Source organism: Amia ocellicauda, chromosome 1, assembly GCF_036373705.1.
Source record: "Amia ocellicauda isolate fAmiCal2 chromosome 1, fAmiCal2.hap1, whole genome shotgun sequence".
Lineage (NCBI taxonomy): Eukaryota > Metazoa > Chordata > Actinopteri > Amiiformes > Amiidae > Amia > Amia ocellicauda.
Window position 1 is genome coordinate 32,129,811 of NC_089850.1, and position 22,226 is coordinate 32,152,036.

The 22,226-nt window shown below is 36.4% G+C and overlaps 2 protein-coding genes and 1 non-coding gene across 7 annotated transcripts in view; 1 reads left to right on the forward strand and 2 right to left on the reverse strand.

Moving 5' to 3' along the window:
• The window catches only part of atg5 (ATG5 autophagy related 5 homolog (S. cerevisiae)), a 52,555-nt gene extending 40,033 nt beyond the window's left edge, over positions 1–12,522 (reverse strand). For 2 of the 3 annotated variants that reach the window (XM_066701950.1, XM_066701941.1), the window contains exons 1-6: positions 12,285–12,522; positions 11,399–11,510; positions 10,970–11,097; positions 8,795–8,873; positions 7,594–7,756; positions 2,677–2,771 (exon numbers count right to left, since the gene is read on the reverse strand). In XM_066701950.1, the coding sequence (XP_066558047.1) occupies positions 2,677–2,771; positions 7,594–7,756; positions 8,795–8,873; positions 10,970–11,097; positions 11,399–11,510; positions 12,285–12,484 (777 nt within the window). In that variant the 5' untranslated portion in view covers positions 12,485–12,522. Of the gene's footprint in view, positions 1–2,676; positions 2,772–7,593; positions 7,757–8,794; positions 8,874–10,969; positions 11,098–11,398; positions 11,556–12,284 lie in introns of all 3 variants that reach the window. The other variant, XM_066701960.1, reaches the window with a different exon arrangement.
• A 337-nt stretch (positions 12,523–12,859) lies between these two features.
• Positions 12,860–12,931, reverse strand: trnae-cuc (transfer RNA glutamic acid (anticodon CUC)). Its single transcript has one exon. It is a non-coding gene; the product is annotated as a tRNA-Glu (tRNA).
• Positions 12,932–14,028: 1,097 nt separating this feature from the next.
• Positions 14,029–22,226, forward strand: part of LOC136748320 (nuclear receptor coactivator 7) — a 36,103-nt gene continuing 27,905 nt past the window's right edge. For 2 of the 3 annotated variants that reach the window (XM_066702002.1, XM_066702011.1), the window contains exons 1-2: positions 14,030–14,484; positions 16,516–16,652. In XM_066702002.1, coding sequence (XP_066558099.1) covers positions 16,615–16,652 — 38 coding nt within the window. In that variant the 5' untranslated portion in view covers positions 14,030–14,484; positions 16,516–16,614. Of the gene's footprint in view, positions 14,485–16,515; positions 16,653–22,226 lie in introns of all 3 variants that reach the window. The other variant, XM_066702017.1, reaches the window with a different exon arrangement.

Genomic DNA, 22,226 nt, shown 5'->3' on the forward strand with positions numbered 1-22,226 from the left:
TTGAATTGTGGTTTGGTTCGTTTGGAGCTATATGTGAAAGCAAACTTATTCTGGTTCAATTAAAAATAAAAACAGTCCAAAAAAAGAACCAAACTGTGGAAGAGATGTATTCAAATGCAAAGAAACACTCCAGCCTCGTCGGTTCAATGAAGCCCTACAAACTACTAATTTTTAAAGGTTTTCATAATGACTTGATCACAGTTGGGGGTAATGCGTTACTAGCGTAACGCGCTACGGTAATAATATTACTTGTTTTAATAACGAGTTAATATAACGTGTTCAAATTTTTATTCTAGTAATAATAATAGTTATTTTCCATATAAAATAAACCAAGGGTTTCTCGCTTCATTAATCTAAATGATGCAGTGTTTAAATCGGAAGCAAGTAGCAGTAAATTCAACAAGACTTATTTAATCAATAAGGTTGTTAGTAGAGTTCCACAGGGGTCAGTATTAGGGCCTTTGCTGTTTCTAATCCATATTAATGATCTGGACTCTGGGATAGTTAGCAAACTAAATAGGTGTCTCAGCAGATACTATCTCGGCAGCACAGGTTATTCAAAGGGACTTAGATAATATTCAGTTGTGGGCCGACACCTGGCAGATGAAATTCAATGTGGACTAGTGCAAGGTATTACATGCAGGTAACAAAAATGTCCACTATAATTACACTATGGGAGGAACAGAACTAGATGAAGTAACGCATAAGAAAGTGAGGAGTCCACGTAGACTCCTAGGTCTTTCTCCATCCAAACAATGTGGGGAAGCAATAAAAAAGGCAAACAGAATGTTAGGGTATATTGTCAAAAGTGTAGAACTGAAACGCTGGGCGTTTTTTTCTGGTCGCCGAGAGCTAACACATTTTCAACTTTGGGTAAAACAGAGCGCTCGTCACTGTCACTTTTTACCCAGCCATCCAATCACAGCGGAGGAGGGGTGGGACAAATACAACAACGACTGTCCGTCCTCTCTCTCTACGTGCTTCAGCCATCCGTTCATCCAGAGCAAGAGCCAGAGCAATTTTTGTTCCTTGTGCCGACATTTAACATTCAGTATTTGCTAGCAACACAAACAATCTGCAACATTAGGTACTTCAACACATTACTTCCGTGGATATTGTGTATCACAGCACTGAAACAGCGCTGCGCCTCCAGAGCGCTGAGGCTCCCGGCGGGGCTGTCAGACGAGCCGGCAATGTCAGCTTAACAAAACGCCACCACCAGCAGCGCATGTTGTCTGCAGATTCTTTTTGGTGCTTGCCCTGCTAGAATATAAAATATAGGCCGACATCTACAATTATTGTAATACTCCAATAACTTTGATTTGACTGACAAAAAAGCTTGACTTGTCGACTTTCAGGGGGCAGCCCTAGTTACTGGTATGATAAAAAAATACTGTATATAATTGTATAATTTACATATACTGAAGATTAAGAGCAGACTAAAGTAACCTTATGAAAAAATAATGATGCAGGCAAAAAAAGAAAAAACTATCAACTGCCACACTTGCTCCTAGGTGTTATTTTGTGCATATTGTTGAAAACAGGAAATGAGTACAGCTCTTTGCTACCAAGTAAAATATGTATACATTGCTTTTTGTGCTGATAGCAGAACAACTATAGTCAAATACATATTTGAACATAGCATGTCTTTCACAATTCACATGAAAAGTGCCAGGTTATTTTTTAAAGATGGTAATTGAAAAATCTCTTTAAATAGGTAGGCAGCATAAAAATGACAGAGCATCTAGGTTTCCCCTGGGGCATGACCTGAAAATTACATTGAATTTCAGATCAAAAGTTGGCAGTGGATGATTATTGAAATGCGAGCACGGATTCTGCAGATTCTGGGGCTGCCATTAGGTGCATTTACACTGCCATTTCTGATCTGGATCAAATGTATCGGACATTTGATCACGATCAGTGGTGTTGCGTTTACAGTGCCATTTGATCAGGATCAATTTTCAGCCGCCACAGGGGTCCTCGCATGCGCACTATAACAAGTTCAAGCTTCATTATATGCATATATTAAATTAGTCCTTAATAACAATGCTATATCAAAAACTTGTTTTATCAGTTGCATATTTTTCAAAACCAAAACATTTTAAAACATTATTTATCAACATAAGTTACTTTTCGCAGCCAAAGCATCTCAAAATAAAATTCAATTCTATATTTTTTGAGAAGTTAAAGCAACAAGCCATTTAGTGTTAACTTTAACAATATTATATTTGTAATAAGGGAAGTAGGGAAGGTTCTCTTATCTGCTCCACTAATGTGAAGAGTGTTTGGTCTGCCCCGTCTCTAAAACATACGCCGACGCAGTGCATGCTGGAACTTGAACCGGTCGAGTGTTTCCTCTGCAAATGCTACCGATGCAATTGATCCAGATCTGTACCATCTCCCCGAGAGGAACATTTGATCCGATCGCCAAACGTTACCACTGCCATTTCTGATCCTGATCGAATGCTACCGATCCGGATCAGAAATGGCAATGTAAATGCGCCTATTAAGGTCTAATTTAAGTATTTTGTTAATGTGCATTACTAAAAAATGTTGACAGATCGTTCTTCAGTGGAGTCTGAAATGCTGGATGCACAACACATAGCATACATCATTATTCATGCAAATGTATGTTAGGGAACTATACATTTCTAATAAGAAGTCAAGTCTTTTTACCTGGTATAGCCTGAAGGGAATATATCGGAAACCCCCCTCTTCTGTTGGGTATTCCATCAGTTTCCTATTCATAGCCCAGAACTGGTCAAATTTATCTGAAGGCAAGAAAAACAACAGCAAAACATTAACTTCAAAAAAGAGTTTTACAAACTTTTGACATTTTGAGACAAAGAAATTATGTAAAGATGATCAATGCCCTGCCTGTACATAACCTACTGCAGCTATCTGCCTTGGCATGTTGTCGTGATATACTGTTTTTTTTTTAATTAAATACATTCTCATCATGTCCCTTTTGATATTGGTTTTGACTGGTTAACCTCCAATCATCTATAATCAGGATAAAAACCTGCTAAGTTAGTAGCATTCACATCGTAATAACGGTTTTCATTTCTGTCAGCCATACATTTTCATAATATTGTAATTCTGCCAAAAAATATTGCTACTTTGATTTAATACTATTTAATACTTTTCTGTATCATGAATTAGAATGCATGTTTATTTAAAGTTTTGTTTGTATCTATGTATGCATTTATTTATTTATTTATATATGTTGACTTGCATTAAAAAGCAAGATTGGCAGATTGGCACCACATTTTTTAAATTGCCATCTAGGAATCACAGTACCAGTCTACAAACATTCATACATCCATGGTTTCATATATACAGTAGAGATGTAAGTTGCATTTTATTTTCCTTCAGTTTTATTAAGGTAAATCTGAATCACTTTCTTCTCCGTTTTCTCAGAATATATACTGAAATGATGAATAGTCACAACAGAAACTCTGGGTTTCCTTCACAATAGTTTTTAGGGTTTTTTTTTTCCTCCAAAATGATGACTTGCTCAATTACTCAACATTACAAAAAGGAAACCAGTGCACCTTCACACCTAACCTCTACTGAGCACCCCATTATCAAGTAGCAATTAGAAAGTGTTGCTTGCCTGTTCTCACATGGCAGATGTAACAAAAAGTGTTTCAATATTACTGGCAGGATGAGTAAAGTGTGTGTTTATTGAACAAATACATTTTTAAAGCATGTTAACGGCTAATTTTCAATACAATTAACAGCATTCTCGCTAGGAGGAGAGGTGCTGATTTAGGTGAAGTATTCCTGACCTTCTAAGAGCTATACAGCAGTAATGCGCTTTAGAGGTGCTTTGGACAGGTTGTTAGATGAGCAGCATGACAGGCTGAAGATTGAAGATACAGGAATCTAGATTCGCCATTACATTTTACACTGACTAACACGAGTGGTCTAGGATGATCAAAAAACTAAATCTGTCCTGCCAGCGCTATTTTAAATTTCTGTTTGGAATCTCCAATTCTTTTTTTTCTCCCCCTAAGTTTTTGAATCAGCAATTGTACTAATGCATCTTGGCACATCGCCACGTCCCCCCAACACTACACTTGGGGAGGGTGAGGAAGTACGATCGGGATCCTCCAATACAATCCCGGCCACCCTTGAAAAATCCGTCACAACCATGACAAAGCTGCAATCCTCCCTTATATACAGCATTTTAAAGGATGTCTCAACTACTGTATAAGGGTCTCCAAAATGTGAAGCTTTTACAAGGCACCCTACACAGTGAGATTCATCGCATCAAACCTGTGCTGAACAGCTTAAAAAAACTAAACATGGATGATATGAGCTACATTTAAATACAAACCATATGAAGAGTGTGAGTGGTAGCACTGATAAACTCCCAACACAGGTTTAAACACATTAAAATCAAATCTATCAGAGCAAATTATTTTATCTTTAAAGCACATACACCACAAAATTAACATATTATGCTGGAAACAGTCAAGACAGAGTAAACCACTGTCATATCTGGTGATTAATACAGGTCATCAATTAATTTTCTACCTTTGAACTCAAAAGAATATCCACAAATTGAGATAACCCACTAATTTCTTGAATAGATGACAACATTTTTAGCTTTTGATCTCTGTAAGACAGCAGATGGAAGATCAGAATTGTGTCACTGTTCCTTTTTTTTTATTGCTGACTGAAACCCAAGCGTCATGTTTGCATGTTCAATACTGAGATGTGTTTCACAGCACCAGGTGGAGTGTTTTGTGATAGTCAGTTATCACAAATGCTACTTTCTTTTTTCTCTTGTGGTTGTGATATATGGTTAAAACGAATTCTAAGGGAGTGGTGGCTTTACATGCATGTTATCTGAAAAAGAGCCAGAACTAGAAAGATGAGTTAAATTCTAAAACAAGTCTGTCTTGGTTTCACAAGCTTTTCTTATTTCTCCTTTGCAGCTACTGTTTTTACATATATTTAGTATTTGAAAGTTTTCGTTATAATTTGGATTCTTAATTCGTTTTTTCTCCCTTTCGCAAAAACATTCACATGTTCTTTTGAAAGCACGACTTCAACGGTTTGGCTGTGGAAAAAAAACACAAAACAGACTGACTGCTTTCTTAAATCTATCTATAAAATATTTTGGTGATGGGTTGAGTCCGTTTTCTTGATAGGATCCATTATTGTTACCATATAATTTAGGGAAGTATCTGAATTTAACTGGTATTAATATAAAATATTTATATTCGAAAGCAGAATAAACTTACTTGATTGTTTAAAGATTATACAAGATTGTTGCTTTTTTTTAAAAACCTTTACTTCATTTCCTCCCCCCTCCCCTCTATCATAGAAGAGTAACCCAAGTCTAAGCATGCAGGGCCCAACTGATGTAAAATTGTAAAATTCTGAAACTGAACTAGTTCTAGCGATTCTTTTTAAGCTTTTTGGACATTGCTCTTTTTGTGCAACATCAATATTTGCTTTGTGAAATATTCCCCCATTCTTAGATACAAGCAAACTTTGAGAACATTTGCCATTTCAACAGAGTTCAGATCAAGTGTTTCAAGAGTTTGTTCCTAATGGTTTTAAATTCTGTAGGTCTCTAGACGGTTTCACGCGGTTATCTTTCTAATAAAGTCACAGACACAAGACAGCACTTCAGTCAGTCAGAACCATCTCCTTACTTTGCTGTATTTTACTTTCATTTGAAACAGGATGTCAATGTATAGAATTAAGGAAATCAACTAATTTTATATAAATACCTTGTTGCATACATGTTTTTTTATAATGTATTTAATTTAAATATAACGTATTATCTTTATTATATTTTTCTCTTTGACATTAAATGTAAAAAAAACCTACTTATTCCTATTGTACCCATTCTCAGTATAGTACAACACTTGTTTGTGTGTGGCAGGCTAGAATACATTTCCTTTTCAAGCAAATTACGGGAATTAACATTAAGGGAATTGTGACATAATACTCCTCAAAGCACTGTTTCAGCATGTTTTCTTCAGGAGGAGAATTCCTCCTAACTATACCACCCATTTATGACATATCTGCTATTACATAACATCTTACAAGAACTTGTTCACTGCCCAGTTTCTCCTCCAATGTTTGATAGAGTAAGTGTGGGCAGGTACCATTCAGATAATGTAACATCTCATTAATCAAGTAGAGCTCTTATGAAGGAAATACAATTCTTGTAATATTGATTTACGATAGAAAGTACAGCCAGGATGAAGACGACTAATTGGGGTGCAGAAAGCTGAAGTCCTTCCGTCTGCTAAAGGTTTTGGGGTCTTAGGAACAGAAATAATCTCTCAGTCACTGACTCAAATGTTACCATCTCGACAGCCGAAGCAATAAAATAAACTTCTATAAAATAAGTAAAGATTAAAATTACTTCACAAATTCCAAAATATTAGACTTAATAATTTACCCATAATCATATGCAAAATGCATGTGAATGTACGGCCAAAAAACCTGTGGCTACGTTTGTCTTTTTATAAGGAGATAAAACAAATATACCTAGAGATTCTCATTGAATTACTTATTTACCGCCATTTCACCGAATACCAGATACACAAAACAATCGCATTCTACCTGGCTGTTTTGATACGAGATCCCTTCCGATCCCCAATTTCATAATATAACCATAAAGATATTTAACTCTCCACAATGTACAGTTGTAGGAATCTGTCATTTGTATGCCATCTGTATTACTGGAGGCCTGAAGGGCATCTTCATCCAGTACTACTTATAAAACACCTTTTGTTTCTTCCACTATGTTTAAAGACATTTTGAAATGCCCAAATCCAGGTTCGTCACACTGTTGCTACCATCATGAGTGAAAGAGATGGAGGGCAGAGAGCTGCAGTTAACCTGCATGGGTGACGTTGCCAAGCTCTTGAGCCCTAGAGGTCCAAGCTTCCCCTGAGGGATAACAAACTGGAGCTTAAAGATTTAATCAGGTGTGCCATCTAGCATGTTGGACAGCATATTACAGTACTTTAAAATTGTAATTCTTATTTCCATAATATATATTTCTTAAGTTAAAAGAGGGGGACAAAAAAAAGTAAGATCATTATTACCGAAGTAATATTTAATGACATCATAATTACACAAAATGTCCCTATTCATGACTATTAAACAGGTAGATCATACAAAGTACAGAACACCAGATCACCTTGGCTTTGGATGATCTCCTTGTTCTAAGTGTATACTAATGCTTCATTACATGTGCTGTATATTTGCTTCAATTCATGTGATACTGTATTGTATATGCCTGTTAAATCACTCTACTTGTTACTGCAGTATGCTTTTTGGATGTTCTCTGTAAGTGTATTACACACTTGGTTCCTTGAATACAAGTTGCTTTGGTTAAAGGGGTAATTCCAATAAGTAAAATAAACAACTCAGGAGCTCTTTTGAATACTGTTTTCAAAAACATTAAATTGTGTGAGATTTCTTGCATTTGCTAGATTGTCTATGCGGCATACTATGTGGGAGTAAATAAAAGCACCTACATACATATTCTTGCTTGATCAGATTATTGCAATGAAAGTGTGCAGTTCAAGATAAGAGACATGTAAAAGATCTCACCATTTTGTAAGCCCATCCAAAGCTGTTTGTGGTCTTTTTTCTGCATTTCGTTGATGACTTGGCCTTTGTGCTTCAAGGCATCAGCCTCTTTAATGCTGGACATAAAGTGTGCTTCTATGACAGAATTACAAGGGCAGTGCAGAATGTCTTTCTCTGGAAAATTCTGCAATAAAGCAAAAAGAGCCTTCATGTATACACACACGTGGATGTATATTACACACATTCACATTTAAAGTACTGCTGTTAAAAATCAAAAGCTCTGGGATGAGAAAATACAGACAACAGCAAAAGACTAAAGTGACATGTTTTTTTACTGATGGATTATAAACATCACAACTCAACACTCATTGAAAATGCACTTAAATCCCTGCATTGTTAAAGAAAAAAAGCAAATGTATGAATGGCCTACAGATCCTTCTCTGCTCGGGCAAAATTAAACTGTTTGAAGACAGCACCACCTAATGCCAATGCTGATGAACAACCATTAATGACAAAAAGGTAAGTGGTAATTTTGCACCACACATTTTCAAAGAGGATGTCTTATATTATAATACATATATATATATATATATATATATATATATATATATATATATATATATATATATATATATATATATATATAGCCAAGAATCAAGTGACTGCAAAACATTCTGATATTCCCAGAAATGCCCTATTAATTATTCAAATGTCAAACTAAATTATACCATCAAGCATTAAACATTCAAATGCAGTTAAACTAACAGATGTGGCTTGATGTGACTATTTTTTTTAAAAACAAGAACAAACAGGGCACATAACATCAAACAAAGGCAGTGTACTAAAATACCTTATATGAAAAGAGAAAGGAGACAAAGAATGAGTGAGTATGGGAGTCATACAAAATAATAAATTAAACTGTATTTTTGCACTTTGTTTGTACTTATGTTGTAAGTCGCCCTGGATAAGGGCGTCTGCCAAGAAATAAAAATAATAATAATAATAATAATAATAATAATAAATAAACTCATTAAAAGGTTCGGTGGAAGCTGGGTTGCAAAGTAGGTCAATCAAATCCCTGCATTTACAGCCATAATGTTCTCAGGTTAAATTTGTTTTCATTAGTGACTCAAATGAAGGGGAAATTGCAAATTGACTTCCAAAAGCTCATATACAAACATGAAAAGACACAGGATGATAAATACACATTGATAATAGGTACCTTAAAGTGCACTGTGATGCTCCAAGGAAGGGATGTGTTCGAGGCATGAAGGTCGAAAAGCAGACCAATTGGGTAATGCCTAGAAAAATAGGGTGACAAAAGAATTGGATTCTCAAAGATTTTCTAAATATTTTTAGATCTTTATAAACTTGGTCTTTTATGTACAGCCCATATGAAGACAAGATCTTAATTCTTAAATTCTCAACTCTGTGCTTAGTCTACCACCTGGTGGACAAAATAGTACAAGACAGCCCAGAAACAGTACCTGTGTTAAACTCTAAGCAGAGACACACCAATTCTTGTTTTGATTTTCTCTTTATAATTAAAATAAGTCCAGTCAAACCCTTATGTGTTCCCTACTTTAAAGACACTTGTTGGCCTCCTTGAGATTTTTCAGGGTACATTTTGTCAAACAAAACCGTGAAATTGACCAAATTATAAAGAAGGAGGACACCATTGTGGAAACTCACGTTAGGTGTCAAATACCTCCCTCAGAAATTAAATGAACAGTCCCAAAATCAAAGATTATAAATAACAATATACAATGAATGAATAGCATATCAACATCAAGCTAATTTCACATTCGTTGCAGTTTAAATTAGCTGCAATACTAAATGCTATGTTTAATGGGAAGTATTTGAAAATCTACATTTTCATCGGTCCACACATTTTGAAATACCGCTTCTCAGAAAGGAATTCAGATTGTGGAAGAACTAAGGATGCTTTTATCTTAAAACCAGAGTAATAACTTAAAGGACACATATAAAAAAGCTCTAGATAACTGGGATCTTTCAACAAAAGGAGAACTAATCATCACTTTTTGTTTACATCAAATACTCTGCAAAATATGACAAAATGCAGTTCTGTTAAATGCACGTTGTTGTGGTGTCTTGGTGAAGGATTCATATATATTATATATATATATATATATATTAAAAAAAAAAAAAAAAACATGTTCCTCAAGCTATAGTATCCCTACAGAATCAAGTGATTGTTGACATTGTAGTCCTGAAGTTAAAATTGTCCTCCAGGGTTCTGTCACTTCAAGTAAATTACAAATGAAGGACAGCAATTCCTCTCAGTTAAATTAAATATACAATACATGCTTCAATGAATGTCATTTAGGCAACTGACAGATCCAGGTTTTCAGATATAATCATGTTAATCATTGAAAATGTTCATATTGCAGGGTGCAAGAAGGAGCATTACACGACTACATTGGGGACATCTTTGGGAACTCAAAAATATTTTTATGGCACAAAAAAGTCCGCTAACTGCAATATTTAAGATGTTCCAAGAAACCAAATGTGACATATTTGAAGTAGTATATAATCAAATATTTGTATTATACTTGTTGACTTAAATAAATCTGCTATTGTTTCTGCTGGTTTAATCATTGCATAATTTGCACCAGAACAGAGTGAAAATATGCCAGAATCCTACGTTCCTGTGTGAGGAGCTGGCTCTTGCTGTAATCGCAGGCGAGTGTTACTCTTACACATATAAAAGACATTAAAATGAATATCATCATTATTTTATTATTGTGGTAATTATTATTATTATGCTTGTGTGTGTGTACACCGTGTCATCATGCAGGATATGGATTGCTACTTAAAATTAAATCGTGCAAAGGACACAAGAACATAGGGAAACGACAGCACCAAACAGTGTGTGAGCCATTTTCTATGTGTATTTCGCAGCCATGTACGTTTCATCCATTTATTTTGATTTTTTTGTTTGTTTCATGTAAGGCAGTGTTCACTTGCCTCCGAAGACTGCTCCCATCATTTAGCAATATGCGATTGTAATAGGTGCATAGTTTGGTTTTCCAAAGTTTGCTTCTCATGCTGCCACTGTTGTACTGCTGAAGATAGCTAGTGTTGCAGAATAGGGTTTTTTTTTTTCTCATGGAGAGATGGTGTCATGAATTATTGGATTGTTTAGTTTCTGCAGATGTGTAGGACCGTTCTGTTTATAAACAAGAACAATACAATATGAGGAAGAACTATAATCTGAATGCATACTGGTTAGTATGTTTTTATTTCAAGTTTCCGTTTTATTTCACTTAACGATGTATGATAACTGTGCCCAAACCTTTAAAATAAATAAAAATAACTCAAACCAAAAGTGTTTTTTTTTTTCATAGCACCACGATTTGTTTATAAATCAACCTACCATTTTAAAGCTGTTCCTTCATATTCCAACCACATTTCTTCCATGTCTTCTTGCTTCATTACTTTCTGGAAGTGCTTTTTCACTTTGTCAGTAACCAGTGTCAAATAGCTAACTCTTGGCAGGAGTAACTGTGGGAAAATAAATGTTTTTTGTTTTTTTTAATGATGAGTCACTTAGCTATAACTTAGGCATCTGAAACCTTTGCATCAAGTCTAAATGTATAAATCAGAAGGCTAATAAATGGTCAAGTTAGCAGCTAAACTGACAAACAAGAAATTACATTGGTGATAGTTTTTTCAAAGTATAATGGTATAGATTTGTTTTCTTGACACCCAAATGCATATGAGATTGAATGAATGGACTGTGCATGCAGAACCGAGACCAGTATGACTCTGACACAGTTTGACCCATCCTGGGCAATATACTCACATAATAGGGCTCTGCCTCCCTCTCTGTCACCTCGTCTTGGTTTAGTGTGAAACAGGTGGGTATCCTCCCAAACCACACATCCCGGAGTACGTCTTTGTCATCTGCCATTCTTCTGGGATACACGGTAGCACATAAAGGATGTCTGGTACTGAACTACCTGAGATCAATCATTACATTCACTTTTAAAGCACCAGCACAAAAATAAATGAAGATATAAATGACTGTAGAAGTGAGGTTTGTGATATCTGTAAGGTGATGGGGAAATCTTTTAACACGTTACATAGAAATACCAACATATTGTGGTAGTGTCTGTTTCTGGGTACGTACATTACTGTATTATCATTACGATTCGCTTTATTTACAAGTTAACCTATTCAATAAATACATTATTCATTACCTAACAAGTATTTAGGCTGTCCTACAAAGTCACCCTACATTTACCATGCACAAATACCTAGCCACTTGCGGAAGTTTATTTAAAAAAAGTTTTATGCTCATGCAATTACATATATTATTATTATTATTATTATTAACTTAGTTCAATTACGGAAGCAACGCCATAGACAGATACATGCTGGCATTACTCGAATACTGAGCAATTAAATCTTCACAAAACGATGCAGGTATACTGGTGATAATTCCAATAAACAGCAACTCTTTAGATCGTATTCACGTTGATTTAAATATATATATATATATTAATACTGTAATACCCTTAAAACGGTCTTCACTGCTTGTTCATAGACTGACAGTACAGCACAGTACTTCAGCTGAGCTTGACAACTGCACTTCCTGGATGCGCGGAGCAGTTTGTGGTGTAAAACAGTGCAGACACAGACAACACCACACTTATACACAGCATTCATACCGCACACACACCACTTACCTGCCAAGGCTATGGATATGCTTCACTTCCTCAGGCTTCTCGAAAATATGATTATTATTACTGTATAACGGGGCAGGAAAGGACGCACACGGCGGCGCAGTGAGAAGGCCCTGTGTTGTAATTCGCTCGCTCGCTGGTCGCGTTATTGTAGCGCCGTTTCCGCAGTTCTGCGCAGATCTGCATAATCCCTGCGACCCCATTGGTCGAGCCGCGCAGCAGCAGAGGTGCGGAAACCTGCGCTACACTACCGCGACCACAGCTTCTTCAAGAGGGGCTCTGCTGCTGCGGGGAGCCGGAGCCAGAGGTGCACTGACACCCAGCGGACAGGCGGCCGCAGTGCGCCGCGTCCAATCCGGCGCTGCGTCTCAGTCTTCACAGCTGAACTCGGTCACTGCCTGTTTGTATTTGATTTTTTACTCAAGAGTTCTTATTGCAAATTTCACGTCTGTTCCAGGATGTCATGTTTCAAATAACATTGTTAACACATTTTGTCAGTGGGTTTGACGTGGATGAAAATGTATAGAATCATGCGGAATTAAGGTATAGAAAAAAGAGCAGCGGTGCAAAAGGACTCATTCCCTGACCGGGAATCGAACCCGGGCCGCGGCGGTGAGAGCGCCGAATCCTAACCACTAGACCACCAGGGAGGCACGAGCGCTGGTAGAGAGCTTCGTCTATAGACTCTTACGACATAAACACTTGTCTGAGCATGCGCTGTCAGGCTGCTTTGCCGTTGGCGACTTTTTTTCACGTTTTCACGAGATTCATTTGTATACGTTATGACTTCTTTGAGAACAATACTTTATACGTGTCAAGCTTTGATTAAAGGATTATTTAGGTTAAAGATTAATTAGATCAGGTTTCATGATTTATTATTATTTATTTTATTTTTCGATTGATGTAAAGGAATGGAAATGTTCATATTTTGTACAGGTAGGCTAAATCAATACATTGAATGTATGGTGAAAACGGACATGAAAATGAGATAAATACTCATATATAAATGTACTGTTAATCATACAATTGATTTCCTAAGTTTACTATAATAATAACACATGCCTATTTATTGGAATTTGAATGTGCCGAAGTTCCTGTCTCCTGGCTGATGCTCTTTCGCTTTACTTTGGTCCCATTTTTTATAATATTTATATTTTTGTTAGTTTTAACGTTTTGTCTACTTTTTATAGAACTGAACTAATGCTAAACGGACGTGACGTTGTCAACACCTTGTTCAAGGTTGAGGGGTTAGTTTACTGCAGCGTGTGCTTTGGATCTCACTTTGTGATTTTATATAATGTGTTTCTGAATAACTGACCATTGTAAACAGCTATGCGCCATATCTCTGCAAGGCATGCATACATTTGTAATAATGTCATTTTAAAATTCATGGTGTAACAAATCCTTACATAGTGGGGTCGTGCATGCCAGGGTACACAAGTACCTATATTTGGTGTCACCCCAAGACCGTAAATATTATTTTTTCTTTCAGTTTCAGACAGAAAGCACTTTGCGAGGCATACAATTGATTGCCATTGCTCCCTTCGAATCAGTACAATACTCTACACGAATCACAGACCAGCAGACAGGACAGTGGTCGCGTCCGAGTTGCGCAGGTGTCCGCAGGTCTGCGTGGATCTGCGCTGTTCCGCCAATGGGATCGGTGGGATTCTGCAGATCTGCGGACATCTGCGCTACAGGAACGCGACTAGGGTTCTACCTAAGATTGCGTCACGATGACAAGGTTGGCCATGGGGAAAACAGGTCTCCTTTCGAAACGGGTTCACTGAATCACAGGCTAGTGGGAATGCAAAGGGAAGCGATACAAAGACTGCAATGTGCGAAGAAACGTTTTGAACAAAGCACAATGATCCGTGTTTGCTGTATTGCCAGTCTGGTTGAATGGGATGCGATTTGAGGCCACCGTGACGCATTTATTCTGAACGGATTTGGTATATTCTGTTTTATTACAGCCATCGTGAATGTGGACCTTGCCCTTCTCTTTTTCCCCTCTTCTGTGCCAGATTGTTGTCATCTCCTCCCTGGTGTGAGGAGCTCTACGATTTGGCAAATGCACGGTGGAAGATGAACATTTTGGGCTGTATTTTTTTTCCTACTGGGCTGGTGTGCTTGAAAAAGACGGTTAGAAGCATGCACGTTTGTGGAAAGAGGAGCATTGCATATCCTGTTTAAATCTATCTAGGTGGGTTTTGATTATTCTTTCAACGTCTCTTGCGCTTGAGATTTAATATTGATATACGAGTTTATAGCGCTGTGCTTTTTTGTGCATGTTAACGTGAGGGTTAGATGGTTATGCATGGCATGCATTTTCACTCGTGGGTGTTTATTTTGCTGCAGTACACGAGGAGGGGCGTTATATGATTGAAGATTGCATTGAAAAGGTGCACAGAGGAGTGCAAGTGTTAAAGCTTAAGAAAATGCTGGGCATCCCTTATTCCATCTGACATAACGGATGCAGCACCAGCTATGTACGTTGTTACACATAGAAATAAGGCACGGGATGTTATGGGACTACAATTAAGCTAAAATCAAGCTCATTTCTTAGATGTGAATTTTGTGTGGAATGCATCGGTTTGTTTTCCAGGTTGTTCTGGTATCCTTCCTTAGCATGAGAACAAGAACGAACGTAGACCTGGATTTCCTATTGAAATGTTGTTTTTGTGAAGTGTCAATATGTATGAGCGTTTTTTTTTATTGCAGCTCTGTTTGGTTGCACTGTATTATTATTATTATTATTATTATTTTTGCATCTGCACCCATCTGTTTTTCTTGATCAAGTTGAATAAAATAATCCCATGATTGATACAAAAAAGCAGATCTGAACCACTTGTTTATCTTTGCCTTACATTGAGCAACGTCTCAATTAAACAATAATAATAACAACAACCTTATTGCAACTTTTGCTATATCTACCTGGGTCATTTCTGTATCACAGAATGGGGCTTATTACCTGCTGTTGATTATTTTTTGTCACAACTTTGAAATGGGTGGTAGTTAATGGTGGTAAAACAATACCTCATTATTTCACACACCCTTGTATATTGTGGTCATTTTCACAGCTTTGTGTTTTCAATAATATGGGGGGGGGGGGGGGGTCTCTAAAACCTGGTCATTCAATGAAAAAAGGACACAAAAAGACCAAACAACACAAAGAAGCATGGAAAGATGCATGCTTGGAATAACCAGAAGAGAGAGAAAATCACATGTATTGATTTAAGAACAAACATAGCTGCCTGATATCATTGAAAGAGTGAAAGTGTGAACATGGCAATGGGCTGAAGAGTTGCAAGAAGACTAAAGCTGTTGATTGGAGAGATGAAAAACAATACAGAAGAGGATCACATAGAAGATGGGAAGATTAGATCAGAAGCTTTGCTGGAGTCATCTGGAAAAGAGATGCTGTAAATTGAAACAAATTGGAAAATGGCCTTCATCCAGATGTGGATTGACACATTTTTTTAATGTTGCATGACTCATGTGTGTTGCCTTTTCAATAATTATGAGAATTCTAGGCCAGTTGCACTCTACAGATTATGCAAATCTATTAAGATGTAATCGAAAAGATCTGTGATTAACTCTGTACAAAACATTGATTTGATCGCACGTTATGAAGTTAAGTTACATATACTGTAGATGTGGTGATGGCTGGATATTTAACCATTCTCCCTTCTGAAATATGTGTAGCCAAAGTCTCCTAACATTGACCGTCATCTCCTGACTGCTAGAAAAAGAAGAAAAACAGTTCCTTCCCATTGCCAAGTTACAAAAACAACAGCAAAATTCTGTAATTTGTTTGATATTTATTGGCCTAAGTATCAATGACCCTAATTACATAACAAAGTATACGGCAGAACAGACATATCTAGTGTATAAGCTATTACATGTAGTCATGAAAAAGCAGTATACTGCAGGTTTCTCTTGTATATATTGAATAGGATAGAATAGTCATCTACTTAATTTGCCACAATTTAAGCTTTTCCCTGAAATCTTTTATTAGGCCTTGTATACATGTACTATACAATATGTCTGTGTAATGTGGAAGAAAAAGAACTGTTATGTTTGAGGAGCGGAGTATTGCCAGAGCAATGTAAACTAATCTCACATGACTCTAGTTAAAGTTTTAGTGGTCTATAGAGCAAGCTAAGCGCACACCATGCTGTGTATTCTCTTGAGAAGTACAATGAAGTAGGAATCACATTTATTTATTTTGCAGGTAGCACATGAAAAACAAACAGTCCAAAACAAGATTGTGAAGGGGGGAAAAAAAAGTGGCCAAGACCGGCGAACGTCTTGGTTATCTTCTGCCTCTAAGATGGAAATGAAAGAAGGCAAGAAAAGTTATTTTGCTAGGTAAGCTGAATCATGTTCCCGTGACTTGGTGTGTTTAGCAGCAGAGATACGACTTTCACCTGCTCTGTTGAAGTGTAGTGTTTACATACAACACAATTATATGACCAAGTTCAGTCTAAAACATTGTCTATGTCTTACAATTCAAAACAAATGCATAAGTGCTTAACTTAAATAGTACAAATATTTCCACAACAGTCTTATTCAATTGTTGAAAAACCTTTTCTAGATTCACTTGGGCAGGGTGTAGAATCTCTGCTTAGTGTTAACTGCTAACATTGTAGATCATTTATTTTTCAGTTGTTGATTAATATGGCTACTTAAAGGTTAATATTTTCTCTTAATCATGCCATTGAGATACATTTATGCTTTTTGAAGAGTAGCTTTGTAATAGCTACTCTCTGATGTTTTTTAACTAAAACATCATCCAGATATTGCATGTATTATTTAAATCTATTATCTAAATTATCTACCCTGCTGGTTTTTGTTCCATCCAAGCTCTCAATTACTTAATTGAAACTTAACTGAAGTAACAATCTGCTTAGACTAGACTTTTTAAATTAGGTAATAAGAGTTGGTTCTTTAAAAAAATCTTTATAGAATTCTATAATGAACTTAACATCCCTACTGTTTAATGTGATTAAAAGGCTCTGATTATGGAATTTATTAATTCAGTTAATGGTTAAATTAAATAATTGAGAGCTTGGTTGGAACAAAAACAAGCAGGGTAGTGGGTTAGGACCAGTGTTGGGAACCACTGATCTAAATGCAGTGATTAGTCCTTTTATTCACTGGTATTTTAGTATAATTTTAGTATATTTGCTTAAGTCATGTTTGAAAATGTTGGCGCCAGATCTCAATGAAAGATTGGTGGCGTTTGTGGGAATTGTTTTGTCTTATGTACTGGTTTAAGTTTTGTCATTTTCAGCTTGGGTGTAGTTTTGGGACTAAGCAGGTTTGTATACACCAGAGGTGGCTAACCCTGGTCTACAGGCTTTTGTTCTATCCAGATCGTTAACTGCTTAATTAGGCAAAATGTCCCTGTGTTCAAGGTATCCAGTGATTGGTAATTAAGAGAGACCTGGAAATCCTGCAGGATTGCGGCTCTCCAGGACCAGGTTTAGCCACCCCTGGTATACACAATCGCCAATATAAGCATGGAAATAGAGCTACATGTATTAAGTGATATCAGGACATATTTCCTAACATTGTGCATTCGCCCACAGGACATTAACAGACACCCTTATCAAGGGTGAATTAGTCAAGAGTCCTGGGCAGCCCAGGAGATTAGGCTGCTGTATTACAGGTACAGTCTCAAAAGATCTGTCTTGAGTTATAGACAGAAGTTGATCAGGGACTGTCCTGACCTCAGTGGGAAGGTCGATCCACCTTTATGGACAGGAGTTGAAAACTTGATTGTAGATTTGAATCCTTGCCAAACCAAGTTGTGACAACAGTTAGGACTGTTTTTACAGACCAAATTAGCACTAGTCATGGACTACCCAATTTTATTTTAGTTAGAGTAGTCCTACCTAGACTATTGCTAATCAAGGTCTGTGAAACCCACCATTAAATGTTCCAGTGAAATGGGCTACAATAAGATACAAAATAAATGCACTGAACTAGGGAACTGATGGCAAAGAGAGAAGTCAGAATATGTGTTTGATTAAAAAAAAAAACACTCAAAAGCACTAAGAATTCTGTAAATGTTTATTGTAAACGTTACAGAAATGTGTTTACAGTGTGTGCATTTCCTTGTCTTCAGAATACACAAGATTGAATGAAATCAATTACCCCTGTGTGCATTTATTTGCACTCTGTAAATAATTGACAAAACAGGAATGTATTCAACTGCATCTGCTTTTGATTTAAGTGCTTTGCCGATATTTGCCTCCCTAAACTTATGTTTGACTTTCTAACACTGATTCTTAATTCAAACATATGAAATGTAAACTTGACAATTTAAACAAAATAAAAACATTTGAAGAGAAGATATTCTACTATTGTGAAATCTTGGTAAGTGTCATATTTCATTTCAGTTGGTATATATCTGATAAGGTGTGGCACAGTGGTTTGGTGGGTACTAATGCTAGTGCCTCACTACAGGGTCCAGGTTTTGGATCCAATCTCAAGTATCTGTGTAGTTTTTTCTCCCTATAACTGCGTGGGATTTCTGCAGTAGCTCTTGTTTCCTCCCACCTCCAAAGGCATGCTGGGTAGGCAGATGGCTACTCCAAATTGTTGCTTTCTCCACTGCCCTGCGGTAAACTGTCATCATGTCCAGGGGTGTAGCAGTACTGTGCACTTGATTCTACATTGCATTCTGCCTTTCTGGGATAGGCTGCAGCAGTTGGCCTGCGATTTATGGCCTGCAGATAATGCTTTGCTCTGTATAAGTATCTGAGGAAATAGATGTAATACCATTTATGTTGTGTTCTTGTTTGTTTCAGTTTTCTTGTTTTATAACCTTTCATTATTATTGAAGTCAGCTGTCTCTTTCCCACCGCCTTTAACCTAACATCGGTGAGACTGGGTTTTATTTTGGTGCAGTAGGCTTTCATTTTAAGTGTATGAAATGGCCAAAAGGAGAATTGATTAGCTAAGTAACAGCTTCCCAGACTTACCGAGACTGCCAAGAATCACTGCACACAACATGTCCGGCAGCAAACTGAAGATGCTGTATCTTACGAGGATATGTGAGGGGGTTCAAAAATATGCGGCATATAACAGTATTTACTGGTGAGTCAACTGCTTTTTCCGCTTGATCATATACACTTGCAGGAATATGAAAAAAGTGGCTTAATAAAAGGTGTATGGTCAATTAACACTTGATTATAAAGCTATGTGTTACAGAAATTAGATGGTTCTAGAAGAGAATGAGGGACACTTTATAAGATTTGTTTCCTTGAATAGAATTGACTTTCCTGGAAGTCTTTTGATTGTTGTTTTTTTGTTTGTTTGTGTTTATACTCCTGTGCTTTCATCAGGGTTATAGAAACATTTGTAATTCAGAAAGGCAGGTCTGCAGTGCTGGAAACAAGCCTATCCAGAATGAAGACGGTATTTCATTTTCAGCGTAGTTTTTTTTTTCTTCTCTCTTTTTTTCTTTTCTGGAGGCTTCTAATGCTGTCTGCTTATTGCTCATTGTTTGCCGCTATCATTTTTCAGACATTGCTTCATTTTGTAAGGTACAGACATTCTTCTGCTCACCATATCCTTTGATGCCAGTCATGTTATTGTCGTTTTAAAATAATAACATATTTAAGGAGGTGTTTCATGTAAAGCAGTTAGATTGATTGACAAGGAAAGAGATGAGGACTATACAGAAACTCGTGACTGCTGCTCATTAAAATTGAACAATATATATATATATATTTTTTTTTGTTTTTAGTTTTTAATATGAAAATGGTCTGATAATACTATGAAGGTCTCATATAGGTATTCTTTTTAACATTAAGCAGATTATAAATGCAAGCAGATCTAACCATTGGAATTAATTAGCCTACTCAGAGGTGCTGCACACTCATAAGAAAAGCCCAGGTCCTATGTTGTGTTTAATGGAGAAAGTGCTTAATATCATATAGCTGTGTACCTAGTAATACCTGGAATGCTGCCACTTCATCTAGTCGAGTTTATTAATATGCCGTGTTATCTAGCTACTGTAGTGTTTACAACAGTGTATTAAAGAAGCTCATTGTTTGGTAACCACTGGCTTGTCCACGTTTCTATTTGAAAATGAATACGAATTCTAAGATACTTTCCTGCTATTGTTCGAATGTGAAAGGTTGGATTGTTGTACAGTTTCAGACTTTCAGTTTCATATGTTTTCTCCATGTAATGTTTATATAATATAACATTATTCAGTTAAAATGGTCAAATAAGGTATTATTTTTTTAAAGCATGTTGATAGTGCTTTTGTAAGCTGAACTTGCAGTAGTTCTGCTGGCATTAGGAATAGATATGTATGTGAAAGACTTTTAGAAATTACCAACCCCTTCCACTGTAAGATAAGTAAGACTATTGTTATCTTAAAACATGCAGAGAAGCAACAGAAGAAAAATGGGAATAGGAAATGTTTTTGAGGTTTTTCTTCCCTTCCTCATATCCTGAAAACAGCTGTGGATTCTTTAACTTATACATGCAAAAAATCGTTCTTTTAAATTAAATGGTCAATTTTTAGAAATCAAGAAAAAAATTCAGTGATATTTGCTTATGTATCTATTATAAAGGCAATCTAAAACTATATTATAGTTTCTTTATCTTTTCACTCAAAAAAATAATGAACATATGAAGAGTCAGAATAAGTATTTAAAAGGTTATTGCTCAATTATTAGAAGAATGGTGGTAGGGGGTTGGAAACTGGACAATTGACATACATGATGTCTGTTATCTTGAGACAGTTCAATTTCCTGGTACATCTGTTCTCTCATAACCTTGTATGATCAATTCAAAGAGCAGTTGACCTATAAGACACCCTGCGTCACCTGAAAGATTCACAGTACACTAAGACATCCTTTCATTAGTGGACCTTTGGTGCTTTCCAATTCTGTCAGGAACCTCAAAGTTCAACTGTAATCATTTTCATTTTGTAGTAAAGTGAAAGTTAATAACTGGTCTCTGGACAAGGAATAATTGTCTTAAAGAGGAATTGCACTTGTACAGAAACTTACAACATTACAATTAGTTGTTCGTCTATTTTTAATGTTAGCACTGCTAGGAATGAAATGAGTTACTGAGTCAATCTAATATTCAGAGCAATTTTTGTATGTGTTATTATGATGAAGCTCTGGAGAATTGTATTTCCTGCTGGAGCTCAACACCTTTCTTCTGCTGTGCTCCCAGGGAATACCTGTGTGTTGACAAGCAGCTTATGCATTTTCAGTGAGGCCTTACATCAGGTGGGTAACACAAAACCACTGATAAATTAAGAGAGACGTGAAAAAGCAGGCCTTAGCATTCTCATTGTAACTGCCATGTGAGAAATAAAAGACTGTTCAAGCAATACATTTAATGGCACGTATTATCTTCATTAAAAACTTACCAGGCAGGGTCAGTACCAAAATCTATTAAAAATATGAATCAGAATTAATATAAAGACAGCCATTTCTACCCAAATGCTGTATTATATTTCTTAGAGTTTGTATTTTCAGCCATTCTCCGCGATTGGTATCTTTCTGCATAATTTATGTTGTGAGATATTCAGTGTCTATCTTGACAAAGGAATAGGATTTAGAAGTAGTTAAAAGGGATCTGAGACTATTCTCTATGTGGCTTTTATATAACAAAACACATTTTCAGTTCCTCTCACCTGTATCAACAACTGCCATCTTGCTAACATTGTTGACTATGGCAGAGACAGAAATATGTCAGTTTTTCAATATATGCTATAATAGCTCTACTATCTACAATCCATTCAGATGTTGCCTTACTGTACATACTTGCACCTGTAAGTCATAAACTCAAGCTACAGTACATTGGCTATTTTGTCCATTCCTGCATAGTATAAATATATTTAATAACCTTCATGCAGAATTGCTCTTCAGTGTGGAATTTCAGGTCTTTAGTACTTTGCACACA